Source organism: Engystomops pustulosus, chromosome 4 (genome assembly GCF_040894005.1).
Source record: "Engystomops pustulosus chromosome 4, aEngPut4.maternal, whole genome shotgun sequence".
In the NCBI taxonomy this organism is placed as follows: domain Eukaryota; kingdom Metazoa; phylum Chordata; class Amphibia; order Anura; family Leptodactylidae; genus Engystomops; species Engystomops pustulosus.
The window spans coordinates 194,382,738-194,398,598 of record NC_092414.1 but is presented as its reverse complement, the minus strand read 5'-3'; the positions used below and the strand labels follow the sequence as shown (position 1 = coordinate 194,398,598).

At 42.2% G+C, this 15,861-nt stretch overlaps 1 protein-coding gene across 3 annotated transcripts in view; it reads right to left on the bottom strand.

Moving 5' to 3' along the window:
• Window positions 1-15,624, bottom strand: part of CAMSAP3 (calmodulin regulated spectrin associated protein family member 3) — a 53,330-nt gene extending 37,706 nt beyond the window's left edge. For 2 of the 3 annotated variants that reach the window (XM_072149220.1, XM_072149221.1), the window contains exon 1: window positions 15,074-15,623. In XM_072149220.1, the coding sequence (XP_072005321.1) occupies window positions 15,074-15,185 (112 nt within the window). In that variant the 5' untranslated portion in view covers window positions 15,186-15,623. Of the gene's footprint in view, window positions 1-15,073 lie in introns of all 3 variants that reach the window. The other variant, XM_072149219.1, reaches the window with a different exon arrangement.
• Between the last annotated feature and the right edge of the window lie 237 nt (window positions 15,625-15,861).

Here is a 15,861-nt window from a genome sequence, read left to right as displayed (position 1 = left end):
CCTCTGAGATACAGAGTGGCATTCAAGGAATCAATCCTTAAAGGGTTTGTCTCCTTTTGACTACCATTTTTAGGCTTTGACTTGCAGCACCAAAGATGATTCGAAGCCTATGTACAGTATCCTCTGCAATCTCAACTTTAAGCCTGGCTCCGATACAAGTATATCTTCACAAAACGATACATGAACAAATGGCCATATACAGATGTCTATCAGACTTAAATATTGGAAAGCCTGACCAATGGTCTAATGTGTATGGTGGTGTCCTAACGTTCTTATGTCAAGGGAGGGGAGAAGGAATGATAGGCAGAGGATTTCAACATGCCTAATAATTTTGCTCCCGGAGAAGATAAGTTGCCGTCATAGGCGTTTTCTGACCTCTCTCTGTTCTCTGTCTCAGAGAACACTATTCTCATCTGACCAGCCAATGGCTGATATAAAAAATACTTATTTATCTCTCTATTCACAAGACATTCATATTCATTGAGCTGCAGCCCAATAAGCCACCATCTTAAGTATATGGACAGGCTAATATGTTATAAGTGAAGGTCCATTGGAGACCCCTGCAGTTGGACTGGGTCTGTGTGGTGGACACATCTCATGACTGGTTGTATCTGAGCTTATGGCCTCATTACTCTTTGGCCATGATGGGGCTGGGAAGTACATTTAACACAAACCATGTTTCCCAGTCCAAATATGGCCATTGGAATAGGCCATTAAGCTCAAGGTTAGTCTGTAACAAAAGATTGAATCTGTATGCAAGTCAGAACCAGTATATTTTATAAGAGTAGCTCCAGACAAATGCCATTTTTGTCAGTGACAATAGGATTTTCATAATTTTGGGAACAAGGATTAATAATAATGTATTATTGTACTGTACAGTTGACCATTGGCACATGGGGCTAAAGTTCAGAAAATTACCAGCAGCCAGAGATCACATTGGGCAGAGAGGTTTTGTTTGCAACTATGGATCATATCCAAGTTGGGTTTTCTCTAAATAGGGGACTTCCTGTAGTAGGAAAGTAGCGTGACTGCTGCTCGAAGGTCCATGTTAAAGTTGTTGGGGAAAAAAACCCATAAAAAATTCGACAAATTACAGCTTAATATTATTGTTAACAGTAGGATATTTCCTCTTCAACACATTATCATATTAAACAATGTACAGAATATACTGTCCCATCTCAGCTGGGCGTTAAACCCAATTTGCACATCATATAAAAGTAGACATACAGATTGCCAGTGATGTTACATAAACTTCCTCATGTACAAACTCGTGTACAGCTCTGGTCTACTCCAATATGGCGCCCGAGTATGACCGCAAACACTGTCCACCCACCTAATAAATAAGCCACCTCAATAAATCCTACACATACCCAGACTCGTACACGGAAGGCATCAGATTTGGCCATACACTATGCAGCCCTTAGGACAAAAGTATAAGATAAAAACCTGTCTCCACTATAGCTCACAATGAGCTACTACAGAAGAGGAAGTTTTTATGCAAAAAAACAACGGTGAATAGTATTCTCACATTGTAATGATTTGCCTATGTAGAAGTGTCCTCCTTCAGGAGAACTGCCTCTATGATCTTTCAATATTTAATGGTTTGGGGGGATACGGATAGAGATACTTATACTGATAGAGCATTGAAGTTACGCACCATTTTATCCGAACATACAAGTGTTTTTGCATCTTGAAGGACACAGGGCAGATGGGCAAAGAAACCACAACAATCCAATTTCTACTTTCAAATTGGTGGGCAAAAAAGACAATGGAACGGGAAGAGTCTGACAATTGTCTCTCTTGACTCTGAAAATAAAAGGCTAAATTAAGGCAAAATGATCTAATAATCATGAACCCTAGATGGTAAAACAAAACATATGATGACAGTCATACAATTATGGTATGAACAGCAATCTAATGTGTAAGGGGATGCCAGAACTGATGTTAGACATTCTGGAAGGAAGGATTAACCACAACCAAGGTCACAAGAGCACGTATGTGGAATCGGGAGAAACAGCCAATGCCTATACGGTACTATATTTCTGAATTCACAACGGCAGAAGAATGAAGGTGTCCACTATAGAATCTTAGGATGATCATACTCCAGCCTTCACCCATGGATAACATCTGCATTGGTTGATCTTCAGCTTATCTTTTGTTTATTTTAGTTTATTACTCCATGTTCTCCTGTAAGGTGTATACATAACACTACTGCACGTGATGAATAAGAAAAAGCTACTTCAAAAAGTCTAAGCAAAGCATAGTTACCCAAGGGCTACTTGACCCATAATAACCAGAGAAGAGGAGTGCTTACCCATTAACTACATTTTCACCTATACGAATGACATAAAAAGCAAGCTCAATTAAGATGTCACATGGCTTGCACTAGAAGTCAGCTCCTCTAATGTAATTAGAAAGCCAAGCCTAGTTTATCATGAATCTGTTGGTTGGTAAGAGGCTTAGGACCTTGTTGTCTTTGGGGCCATTCTCAATCCCAAGCTTGTTTTGAGGAAAGCAGAATGAAAATGAGAAACGACTTCAATATATTTTCCTAAAATGTGTCAGTTTTATGGTAGCTACTACGACCAGCTATGGGGAAAACCAAATGAAGTAGCCCCTTTATACTACAGTTGTGTAGTTAGTGATATCTATAGATAATTGATTATCTTCTTCTGTGATTGGATAGACCAAATATGGGAAAATGCAGAATCCTAGGGACAGTGGGTTTTGCATAGGCCAACCCTTGTGGCTAACTATAAAAGGGAGGTAAAAGTTATCTTCAATTGGTACTTTCATGGTGGACATGCACTTAAAGGGGTTTTCCCCCAAAAAAAGTTAGCTTATTGGAGGAGGTTTCAGTGAGACTACCACAGATCAGAAGCACAGGGGGTTCTGATGGGGTCTGAGGGCAATGCACGACAATCTTCACAGAGATGAATGGGGCAGCCTGGCTATGCAGAGCTCGCTGCTCCGCTCAATTTGTGGAGTGAAGAGTGGTTCAACAGAAGTACATTGGACCCCATCAGACTCCCCTTTCTTGTGATCTGTGGGGACGCTCATCACCGAGTCCCCCCAAGATCAGCAAGTTATAGGGCCCGATTTGTTTCCTGGGAAAATCTCTTTCAGATAAGTCATTGACTGAACATGTATACTCCTTCAATGGGGAAAGGTTAATAAGTTGTTACCAGACCAGTAGCTGACATCCCAAAGAATCCATATAAAGATCAACAATGTATAGTTCATCATTAGCATCTTCTGTCTATGAAAAGCCAGGGGAATCTCAATCACATTACTTGGCCAAAGTGAGTGCACTGTTTATGGACACCCTGACTGTATTTGCCAACAACACTGACACCCTTATGGAGTTTGCCAACACAAAAACCATCTCCTGAAACGTGTTGATGGCCCCACACTTAATCCAAGACTCACTGGACAAATGGAAGGGGCAAGACAAGTCAAAGTTGTTCCCTATGGAATTTTACCATCTTGTGAAAGAATCTTTTTAAGTCTTTACCATCCACCACATATGACACTATACTATGAAGTTCCAGATCCATACCCATCACAGTGCCCTGCCCAAAGCATCCAAGACATACCAACAACAAACCCAGCAATAGGGCTCTAGTCATCGTTAAGGAATTGACTCCAATCACTCATTTGTAGGCTGCTCTAATACCACTCTTAATCTCCTTGTTTATATTCCTGGCAAGATTTAACAAGCCCTTTGGTTATTACGATTAATTAAACCTTTAGCCCTCAGGCAATATTAATTAACACTACACCCCAATCCTCGTCTGTCACCTCCAAGCACTACACCCTGTATGATATCACTGACAACCAATCCCGAGTCAATTACAATACATAAAAGTGACGACAGACAACAAAACCTTCCCTTGCCAGACCTGCTGGATACAGAACAATGCAACTCCCCACCCTGAAGAGCTGACAGTCTAATGGGCCGTAGCACAAACACGTCAATAGGGAGATTAATTTATATAAATCAGTTTGTTAGTGTCTGTGTAAGTTAATCCAAGGTAAACATGACCCGCACTTGATAACATTTCAAACATACAAAAGGATAATAATCTTGAAGACTGTACCAGTCTTCTAAAATTAGGTCAGGTTGTCTAGGGTTAGAAAACTATACAAGATTGGAGTTGGGGGCCCACCAAACATCAGTTGACAGAAGTTCTTGGTACTCCGTTGTCCCATTTCTTTTTAGCGATCCTCGCATCCAATCTCTCTTTTGAGGATATTTCAGGGCAAAGAAGGTCTTTGATTGGCTTGGCGCATTTTGGACATTATGGCCAACTTTAGATGTCCTATGGCATCGGGAACACCGCTGTTACTTGTTTGGAGGCATTGTGACTGGCATCAGAGGTTGTCGATTCATGACCAACTTTTTTATCTGCCTTTATTTTTGGCTATGTATCTGTAGACTTTACAAAGTCAACTACCTACTTAGTGTGAGAACACCACACATGTGTAAGAACAGGGCCAGTACCGGCTGAGCTGGGAAAAAGTTACTCACAAAGCACCAGAAGCAAGATAAGTGCAGACATGTTTGTTATGAACGCAGAGGAGAGGCGGAGAGTAAACCACAAGCATAACAGAAGAGATTCACATTATATAAGAGAGACATAAAAGGGAAGCCTGTAGGGGCATGGAATGTACAGGGTAATAAGGCAATTCACAGTTTTCTCCATTTTTAGCCCCCCTCCCTTATTTAATTAGACCAACATTCCTGAAATTATTTAATCCAGGTCAACGACTTTGCTAATTGCCCCAATGAGAAGCATTGCACAACTCTGCGCTTTTAGGGCATCTTATGGTCTTTAGTGAGAAAACTTGGATATCTAATATGTGCCCAATGGGTCCAGCCAAAAATGGTAGTCCTCCCCCCACTACTTGTGGCCAACAAGATCACTCAATCATCAGGTCATGAGGTAGTGACCTGGCCAACTCATGGGGTAAGTGGCTGCAGGAAACCTCTGATGGTACTCATCCACTGGGAGAAGAAGTTAAAAGCATCATCGAACTGGCCTTAATCTATTAATATTAATGGAAATGTTTCTTACAAAAAAGGGATAGCATGTACATCCCAGAAATTTACTTTTAGGTTTACCCTTTACGGGAACAAGTTAATTATGAAGACCTAGGAACATGGTCCTAATGGGGTTGTCCTGGATGAGAAAAACATGGCTTCTTTCATCCTCAAACAGTACCATACATGTCCATGGGTTGTGTCCAGTACTGTACTTGAGCTCCATTGAAGTTAATACACCATAAACAAATATGTACAGAGCTGTTTTTGAGAACAAAGCATCGATGTTGATTCAAATTATGGTTGTTATTACAAATGCAATCAATATTCTAACTACAACAATTTCTTTAACTACTATAATCACAGCCGGAGATGCTTCTAAAGAAATGCCACAAACACGGAGCATTTAGTGATATCCATAGATGGAGATGTCCTAGTTTTCAGAGTTAGGTAAAGAGATAGTAGGTGAGGAACTAGAAAAACGCCTAAATTCTAAGGTACTGTACAGAGTACTTTACTTATACAAGGTGCTACCCCCCACCCCTTTCTTCAGGTTTGGGGACCCCATGGCTCCATGTTATCAAAGAGCTGCTCTTCCCACAATTGGTAGGACTATATGGACATCTTCTTTTATCTACAGTTCATGACTCTCCTCACCATCCACAGCAGGGACAGATCTCTGAGGATAGTTATGAGGAAGTTCTAGAACTTTTTCCTTTACTTTCGGAAGCCAGGTTTTATATGCAAATCTACTGATCAGCTCCAAAAGAGGAACACAAAGCTTCAGGTTTTAAACTAGAAGATATAAGTTATAAGATTAATATAAGTTTTGGTGATCAGATGACAATTCACCAGTATGGAAGGTGAAACTTTACCACATTACCACCAATAATCAAGTCATACTGATATTCTCCAGCAGCCACTACAGGTCAACTATAGTACTACACGGTATCTATTCAAGTGAATGGATAAAAATGCAATACGGAGTCCTCCTAAATCAAGACACTTTTAGAACACATACATTGGACCTTATATTTATTGACTGGCACATGACAGTGGTTCTTCTCCATTTATTTGGACAGAAAAGTTACCCTCCTGATATCATGTTATCAATCTCCAAAATAAAGCTTTGTAAATACTTTTATCTAGATGCTATAAAGGAATGGTTTGGTTGCCAATATGGCAATAAAATCCTTTAATGAATGGGTACGGGCCAGCTCATCACATTTTCACAGATGTTGTAATGCTGTATTACAGCACACCAGGCACATGTGATCCAGCAGGTGACTTCTTTAATATGCTGCGTGAACCGGTTACCCAGCCAGAGCCGGCGTAAGCTATTTATAATATACTCCGCCCAAGCACTGCCATGGTGTTAGATAGCAATGGTTAACAAGTCTCCTTCTCCTGTGTATGTAACACATCGGAGGGCAGGAGAATACAGAGGTGTCGCCAGGTTTTGTGTAAACATAACTTTCATCTGCTTGCTTTAGCCCGAGTCTTATCTGCTGATTTTCCGCTTATTGCAGCAGTCATTTTTTTAAGGAGCACTCACCTGTTATTCTGATGTACATATAGCCGATAACAATGCAATGAAATTCTATAGGCTAGAATAAGAGGCGTAACCTGAAACTGCTGGTACCATACAAAATCTATACTGGCTCCCTAAATTATAATAAATGATTTAGGGGAAAAGACAGATTAAGGGTCCTGCAAGCTTCTTGGGCCTAGGGTTACCTGGATAGAGTAAGTTGTGCCTTATGGTGCATAACCCACTTCAATAGTGAAAGGAGAAAAAGTTTTAATTGCCAACTTCTAGGGGTCCATATGGGCCATTACATGGGTGTTCTCAAGAGCACCCACTTGCTATTTTGTAACTTTTCAAAGCAGACACAAGTGTCACATGTATAGATGGAGAGGAAAGAAGAGTCCGCCAAGCTGACCCTAGTAGGGGGGAGAGAAGAGTCCGCCAAGCTGACCCTAGTAGGGGGGAGAAAAGAGTCCGCCAAGCTGACCCTAGTAGGGGGGAGAAAAGAGTCCGCCAAGCTGACCCTAGTAGGGGGGAGAAAAGAGTCCGCCAAGCTGACCCTAGTAGGGGGGAGAAAAGAGTCCGCCAAGCTGACCCTAGTAGGGGGGAGAAAAGAGTCCGCCAAGCTGACCCTAGTAGGGGGGAGAAAAGAGTCCGCCAAGCTGACCCTAGTAGGGGGGAGAAAAGAGTCCGCCAAGCTGACCCTAGTAGGGGGGAGAAAAGAGTCCGCCAAGCTGACCCTAGTAGGGGGGAGAAAAGAGTCCGCCAAGCTGACCCTAGTAGGGGGGAGAAAAGAGTCCGCCAAGCTGACCCTAGTAGGGGGGAGAAAAGACTCCGCCAAGCTGACCCTAGTAGGGGGGAGAAAAGAGTCCGCCAAGCTGACCCTAGTAGGGGGGAGAAAAGAGTCCGCCAAGCTGACCCTAGTAGGGGGGAGAGAAGAGTCCGCCAAGCTGACCCTTGTAGGGGGGAGAGAAGAGTCTGCCAAGCTGACCCTAGTAGGGGGGAGAGAAGAGTCCGCCAAGCTCACCTAGTAGGGGGGGGGGGGAAGCATATGAAAATGCATATTTCCAGTGTACATGTTAGTAAGATACATGCACATATAATGTATATATGTAGTAACATATGTACATGCATTAGAGTATCTATAAATGCCCACATATATACCCGCTGTGCACAGTAAGACAGTATGTCCACATGTGTCTCTTGCAGAACTCAACAAACACTTTGCTCTGTATTCAAAGTCCATGCAAATTCCTGGATGTTTGTTCTGCTTCCGTATACCCAGGGAGGGGACGCGGAGTGACAGTGCACTTGGCTGTAGTCAGCTGTGTCAGGTGCCTGCCCTGTAGCTGGGGCTCTCTGAGGATTCACAGCAGTGTCTATGGAAATGCAGGGCACATTGGTATCTGAGCCGCACATTAGGGCCTTGACACTAGATACTTTGTATCATCTATGACAATGTCCAGTTTATCAGCAGAATGTGGAGAATTTCCTTCTAATTCTCATACTTCCATCTGTTCTATTAGTCCCAGCATAGTTAGTAGTCAGGGTGCAGGGCCTTCATCCCCTTATACAGAGGTAACAGATTATTACCCCAGTACTGAGACCAGATTTCAAATTGCCCTTCTCCGTGTTACTATACAGTCTTTTATATAACAAGACATATGCACAGTGCTACTTCTTACACGCAGTCCTGTGACTCTGTACCTTTCCCAGATCTCACATGGGAGGTTATGTAACCATATGTTCTTCTTAGTGTTATCAAAGCCTCTTTTTTACATAACAACTTCCTAGTCTCCATTTCACTCCATAATTGAGGCTACCCATTGTTCCACCCTCTACACCGCATAGCAGTAAAGGTCCTTCACTTTTCACCCTCTGGTCCCCATAGAGCTAAAGTTACCCAACTCCCCACCATCTACCCCTCACAGCCCTAAGATTCCCGAACTCTCCATCCTCTAGTCCTCAGTCCCTAGCTTTCCGCCCTCTGTATCTTTAGAGCTCTAGTCCTCATTGCAGTAAAAGTCCTTTACTCTCTACCTTTTACCCCTCAAAGCACTAAGGCTCTGCAACTCTCCACTGGTCCTCATAACAGTAAAAGTCCTTAAAGGGGTATTCTTATCCGGGCATTAACATTTAATTTACCTTTAAAAACAAAGTACCTGTGGGAAGATAATTTCCCATAAATGTAGTCTTATTGTCCCTAAAATAGGTGTCCTTGGATATAACCACAGCTGCTGGAGAGATTATACAAATGGTTTTTGCATATGAAGTGGCCAGGAGTTACTGCATCTCCCACAGCCATCCTGAATTCAGGTGATCGGCTCCTCAATACTGTGTGTGTGTGGTCAGTGGTGCAAGAGGGCAAAGATGGTCGTATCCAAGGACCACCATCTCTTTTTTAACAGACAACATGGCTTCACAGTATCTTCACACAGGTACATTGGGGCAGATTTATAAAGTGTCTGAAAGTCAGAATATTTCCAGTTGCCCATGGCAACTAATCACAGCTCCCCTTTAAAATATTCATGAGCACTGGTAAAATGAAAGCTGAGCTGTGATTGGTTTCTATGGGCAACTGGAAATATTCTGACTTTGAGACACTTGATAAATCTGCCCCATTATTTTTAATAACATCCAATTGAAGAAATGCATGCACATGGCTGATTAAATTAAAGTGTGAATGCCCAGATGAGAATGACGCTTTAAGTTTACGCCCTTTTATCTTCAATGCACTAAGGTTCCCTAACTCTCCACCCTCTGTTCCTGAAAACAACAAAGGTTCCTTATTCCCCAATCTCTGATCCCCATAGCGCTAAACCTCACCAACAGTCCACCCCTTGATCCTCATACCACTAAGGTTACCTAACCCTCCACAATCAGATCTTTATAACACTAAGGGTCTAGGATTAGGTGACCTTCAGTGCACATTCTCATTCAGAGGAACAGGGCCCCAGATCAGTGGGGGTCCCATCAGTCAAACCACCACTGATCCGCAAGTTTGTGTCGATTATACAGAATTTTACAGCTTGGACCAACCCTACATCCTCAGTAGTATCCTTCCTTTATCATGTACATTTATCTGAATTCCTGGCATGTTATTCAATGCCTGACCGACTGTAGTGTCTCCCAATGGTAAAAGATCAAGAAGTGGGGAGACCATGCGATCTCCTTGGTGGTTATGTTCTGAAAGCCATTACCTCCTATGAGATAACCCCTGTGACCTCAGGTCTTACATAGCTACTGCCAAGGGCTTGACTGCTCTGTCGTGTGACTGTAACTATTTGATAGACTAGTGATACAAATGTTATACAGGAAAACAAAACAAAAAACAAATACACCTCGGGCCATAAAAACTGAAATTTTGGCAGATTATCCATTTTTGCATGGAAAAACAATGTAACAAATAGCCGATAACAGGGAAAACAGTCGCCATTGTGCGGTTTTCCTGACATTTAGTCATGGAACATAACTCCTGTACACTACACCTGCCTATGTATCAGTGACGGGGAGGTGAAAGGCAAGCAGAAATACTATAGCCATTCAGGAAGATAAATGGTTGGGGGGCAGCACTCGGCCCGCAGAGGGTTCAGCTTGCACAGCAGCGACAAACTGCAATGTTTAATTCATGGACAAAGAACAAAGGGGAAGACAAGAAGGGAGAGGCAGAGTATTAGGAATAGCATGTACTTCACACTGTATACAGCAAGTATATATCACCACCATCATCATCCCATACATAGCTACGCAGGCTCTGCCTACACAATACCAGGGGGTGTACCGCAGCGCACGGTGACGACAGCCTCCATACATACCGCAGCCCATTATCCATCTCTGCCATGTACACATCTGTCATTAGAGCTTACAATCTAATTTCGCTTTTACAGACACACAATTACAATACAATTAACCCAACAAGACCTTGTTAACCGGGGGCTACCCAGAGGAGACGGAGATGCCAATTCAATGCAGACAGCATCCTGGACATATCTGCAACGCAGGCCCTGGGGGGTTTGAGGATGCCATGCTTACTAAGCATTGTGTCATATAGAAGAACGTACAAGGAGATGCAAGAGAACACAGAATCAAACCCATTAGATCCATAATAATAATAATAATTATTATTAATTATTATCTTTATTTATAAAGCGCCATCATATTCTGCAGCGCTGTACAGATCCATGTAACGTACTAGGCCAAGTTTTACCAGCACTTAGTGACAAATACCGTATATAAAATTGCCCATTTATGATAGAATTATTATATGGGGGCAGGAAGGGTTAATAATAACTAATATACTCTGCATATACATTGTTATATGGGGGCAGGATGGGTTAATAATAACTAATATATTCTGCATATACATTGTTGTAAGAGAAAATTTATAACATCATGGGAAATCTCAGCGTCACTTTACGAGGACCGGCCTGAAGATCCAGCGTTACCCTTACTTTTATGGGATTTTCAATAGTGCCATAATTTTATGCAATATTGGATGGTAAAGATCCTCCTAGTTTCTTATTACTGAACCCGACCAATCAATAACTGAGACATTCAACATTTTTTTTCCAAATAGAGCATCATCCTTGTCTTCTTCTGCTTCCGAATGGTCAACCTAAGACAATAAAAACCCTATAGTCGTAATAGTGCTAATATATGGAATATGATCCCACAACCAGGTTTGATGACCTCTTCAAAAGACCAAAACCCACAGTTCAGGGCATTGACGTAGGTCCAAGATCTAAGACAATCGCCTCATGGGACCTGCTAACAAGTCAACAATAATATTTTGCCAATACCCACTTTAATGTCCCAGAGGAGTCATCTCCTGAATGTACTTGGGAAGAGTCAAGTCTCATATGACATCACAGCCCCAGCAACTTGACATGTCCAACACATGTACAAGACGAGAACATGAAATTGTGCTAACAGTTGACCACCTGGTTGATATGGAACATGTTTTATTGGCCTGAATATTTCCTAGACTCCTAACCTGGCCATATATTATGAAGAGACGGTTCATGTAGGATAACAAGGAGACTTTCTTAAGAGCTTGATATCACCCACATAGAGATATGAGAACAAGATTTTTCATAGCAAAGGCATCTTCCAAATTTTCCAATATCTTATGGGCTATGCAGGTCATAGGTTTGTACCCTCTGAGGAGACTTTCTGGTCCTGACCCGACACTATACTGAATATGTGAACTCCCTGCGTGTACATATTGCCACGATTGTTAACAGAATGGCAGATTTTTAGAAATTCTTGTACACCAAGAGTAGATAAATACAGGCAATATCTTCAAGTAATCGGTATCAGAAGTCTGGACAACAACATGAGACTGTCCAGATTTCTGATATCGATTACTTGAACTCCCAGCAATCTGATAGGCTAAGTTTAACACCTGGTACTGCCCCGGATCAGCCATTTTCATCACCTACTAGTAGAGATGAGCGGACCTGTTCAGGTTCAGACTCACAGAGTTCGGTTGGGGTAAAAGAACACTCACCCCACCCCCCCACTGGTAAAATCCGTGATCTGTTCTGGAACCACTTCCCGTTGAGGTCACGATCACAGGAAAAATGTCGGCAACAATCGTGAGCTCTACCGGCAGAGCGGTGCCCAAACACTGAACCCAAACTTGTGGCTAAAGTTCAGCACAGAACTGAACGTTGCAGATTTGGTTCCGCTCATCCCTTCCCAATCTGATATTGGTGACCTATCCTAAGAAGAGGATATCAATATCAAAATCCAGGGTGACAACTTTAAGATATTTTACTTAATTAAATATGGAGGTAAAGTACCCCCATTTTAAGATGCCCGTACATTGGTTTAACATAAGGGGAAGTGAAATATTAGATTTGAATGAAGTTAAACCAAAAAAGGATGTTAGGGTAAAGAAAAATCGGATCTCCAAATTTTGCTTTGCCAATGCTTTTGCTTACATGAAAGAGAAGCCAATTTCATAACTCCCCTCTCCCCATTCAGAACGCATGCATGCTCATTTGATATAGGGGTGGCTTGGAAAAAAAAAATAGCCATTAAAGGTACGTATATGACCACACATAAAGGAAGGTCAAGTTTACTCATGTATTCAAATTCATCTGTTGTTCTCTGTTATCAGCCACTTCAAACGTTGGCTGTGTATTATTCAGTTTAGTACTTGAAGTATATGAAGTTTTGCCCCCATAATCATTGTATTATACACCATATCTCACGTTATGTCATGACTGCGGAGGCCAAGGATGGCCGGGTTACTGATGGCCGTCGGATGTAGAATCGCCGGGGTACTCATGGTCAGGAGGGACAACCTCCAATAAGTATAGCTTTATGACCTGCAAAAGGACATAACCTTTCAAAGTTAGGGGTAACACAAGTAGTGGATCATAATATAGGTGGTTTGGGCGGTAGCCCCAGGGCCTAAGCCTTCTAGGAAGACCATGGCCACCCATCAAACCAAGGACCTTCTCCCATGAAATCCTCGTACATCTGTTCCTGTTCTCAATACACATGAGCCATTTCAGAACCTTCGAAGGTCCTCTAAAGGTCCTGAAACTGTACATTAAAATCAGGTAGAAGGTACACATCCTCCATTCCCCAAGAAGCTGATTCTAGTACCTTATGTAGGAAGTGATTCCAGACTTGTAGGGGCTATAATATTCATACAGCCCAGGGCTCATGGCAGTCCTAATCCATCCCTGGGTAAAACTGCGAAGGGATATCAAGTCTTAGCCCTGCCCACAGCCCAACAATAAACATAACACTTTCATGGACCATTCCTTTAAATATATTCAGGTAAGCGATATTGGAGGTCCACCTGCTATACCTTATTAGGTGCCGGTTCCCCTTTAAGATTGCATTTAAGCAGCATGATCATAGCCGTGCACATATGATAAAATCATGTTTAAATTATCTGTCCACATTATATTTTTAGATATTTTTTTACAAACATATGTCAGTACGTGGCACAGAGTCATTCGGGTAAGGCGTTGGCAGTGTCATATAGGGAACGTTCCTGGAATGACCGAGTCATCCGTGACAGGTGACATCACACCTGCTGCGGCCTACAGGTCAGCCCCGGCATGAGTCAGGGTGCTAGGAGGTAGCTAGGCTGACAGATAGATACCATGGGACACTACCAATACACCGGTCACATGCTCCGGCCTATAGAACATACACATAGTTGTCAAAATTTAACCCCTTACTGTTTGACACACTCAAAAACAAACTCCAAATTTACATTTTCTCTCTATAATCCAAGGACCCCATTCCTATGACACACCCTAGGACACAATAGGAGGGCCCCGTTTTCTAAGACAGGGGTGTAAAAAAAAAAAAAAAGGGTGGGTGGATTAACAAAAAAAAAAAAAAAATCTCTACATTATTTTAACTATCGCTTCTACAAACAACCCTGAAGGTGTTTTGTAAGGGAGGGGAGGCCCTCGTAAAAACGCTCCCCACCCCCTATAAAGAGATGCGGCCTTGTGTACGGCGAGGGTGTGAGAGATGCATTTATTTGTTAATATCCATTGGGTCTTTACCAGGATAACAAAAAAAATCTATAAAACAAAGAGGTTTTTTTATACAGTGGCATCTACATAAAGACAATACAGGGCACGGCTGCTTGTGCACATCTATTTCTGCACATTATGTTATTTATCTATTTTATGTAAAAAAAATGTATCCCATGATATACATTTAGATGTTCTGATTTTATACGATGATTCTCATTTGTTTTTTTTTTTTTTTAAATAAAATATTGAATTTACATTTAATTCTAATTTTTATCATAACCTTTTTATTGGTTTGTTCTATTTTACTTTTTTTTTTTTTAAATAAAAAAAGATTTTTTGAAATATTTTTTAAGAATTACATGACACTAGATGTCAATTCCTATTAAAAACCCATCCTCATGTGCAGACAGCGGGGCACAGGGGGTTAACCAGATCCTCCCCTCATTATTAATGAAAGAGCCATAACTAAGTCAGCAGTGATGTATCTGAATGTAAACATGAGTATATAGGGTGGGTCTCCAGACCTGAACTTTCCCCCTTTATAGGGTTAGATCCCTATATAGGGATGGGGGGCTACAGTCATCCTATAGGATACAGGTGTAAACCTGATATATTAGGCCACATATCTGCTGTATAATATGGAGACTGTGGCTCTTATAGGAGTGGAAGGTATAGAGATTGGATAGATGACATGATATAGATAGACCTGAAGTCTTCTATCTTACATATGGCACTACTATATAACTATACAGTATATGGACCCTGTATGGTATAGTCATATATAATATTATGTATTAGGATACTAAGGGTTATCACTCAGTATATAGCAATGTATTCTGGCGTACACATAATATTTTATATTCCATAGTCATATCATATCATATAGTAATGACTCGTTAGCCCATGTCCAGGTATGATGTCACCCATGTAGTCCCCCACCTGACACAGTATATAGTGGTGGATGATGCCCTGGCACACAGTCCTTACCTTTGCCATAGCATCTGTAGATGAGCCAGCTGAGTGAGGCAGAGATCCTGGCCTGCTGTACATCATATACATCCAAGGGTTTAATCTCTGGCACCAGGAAGCTCTTTTTCATCCTTGTCCTCCTGTGTTGGTGGCAGGGCTAGTGCAGAAGACCCATCAGGGGAGGGAGGGCATATGAATGGAGAAGAGGCACACAGGGAATCCTCACAAGGGCAATGAGACAGCCTGGATAATCCTCCCTCCTGCTCTCTGCTGGGGTAGGTAAGTGGGGGTCCTGCTGCAGAGCTGTCCTTCAGCACCACATGGAGGGGAGGAGGATGATGGGGGGCACAGGGCAGAGCTGCACCCAGTATAGATGTCTTCCTTGTAGCTGTCTCAGGTGCACTGGCTGGCTGGCTGTCTCTCTCCTCCCTTCCCCCTCTCTCTCATGCTATGTGACCTCACTACAGGGAGGAGTCTCTGTGCTTTGCTAACAGGTAATTCAGAATGGACAATGGGGGAAGTCTCCCCTGATTCATCATGGCTGCAGCAGCTTCTCCTCTATGGATGTCTCCTTATATGAGCCCACTGCAGGGGCACCATGTGAGGGAGGGGCTGCCATGTCTTTAGGCAGGGCTGGCATTGTGGCTGCTGTTAGAATGTTTGGTGTTATTGTAACATTAGGTACAAACAGAAGCCTATTGTTACCTTGTATTGTTACATTGTAGCACTGTGGGTCATGTGGATATCACTGTGAGGTTCTAGTCAGGTTAAAAAGACCTCAGTCGATCAAGTTTGGGCTTGTTAGG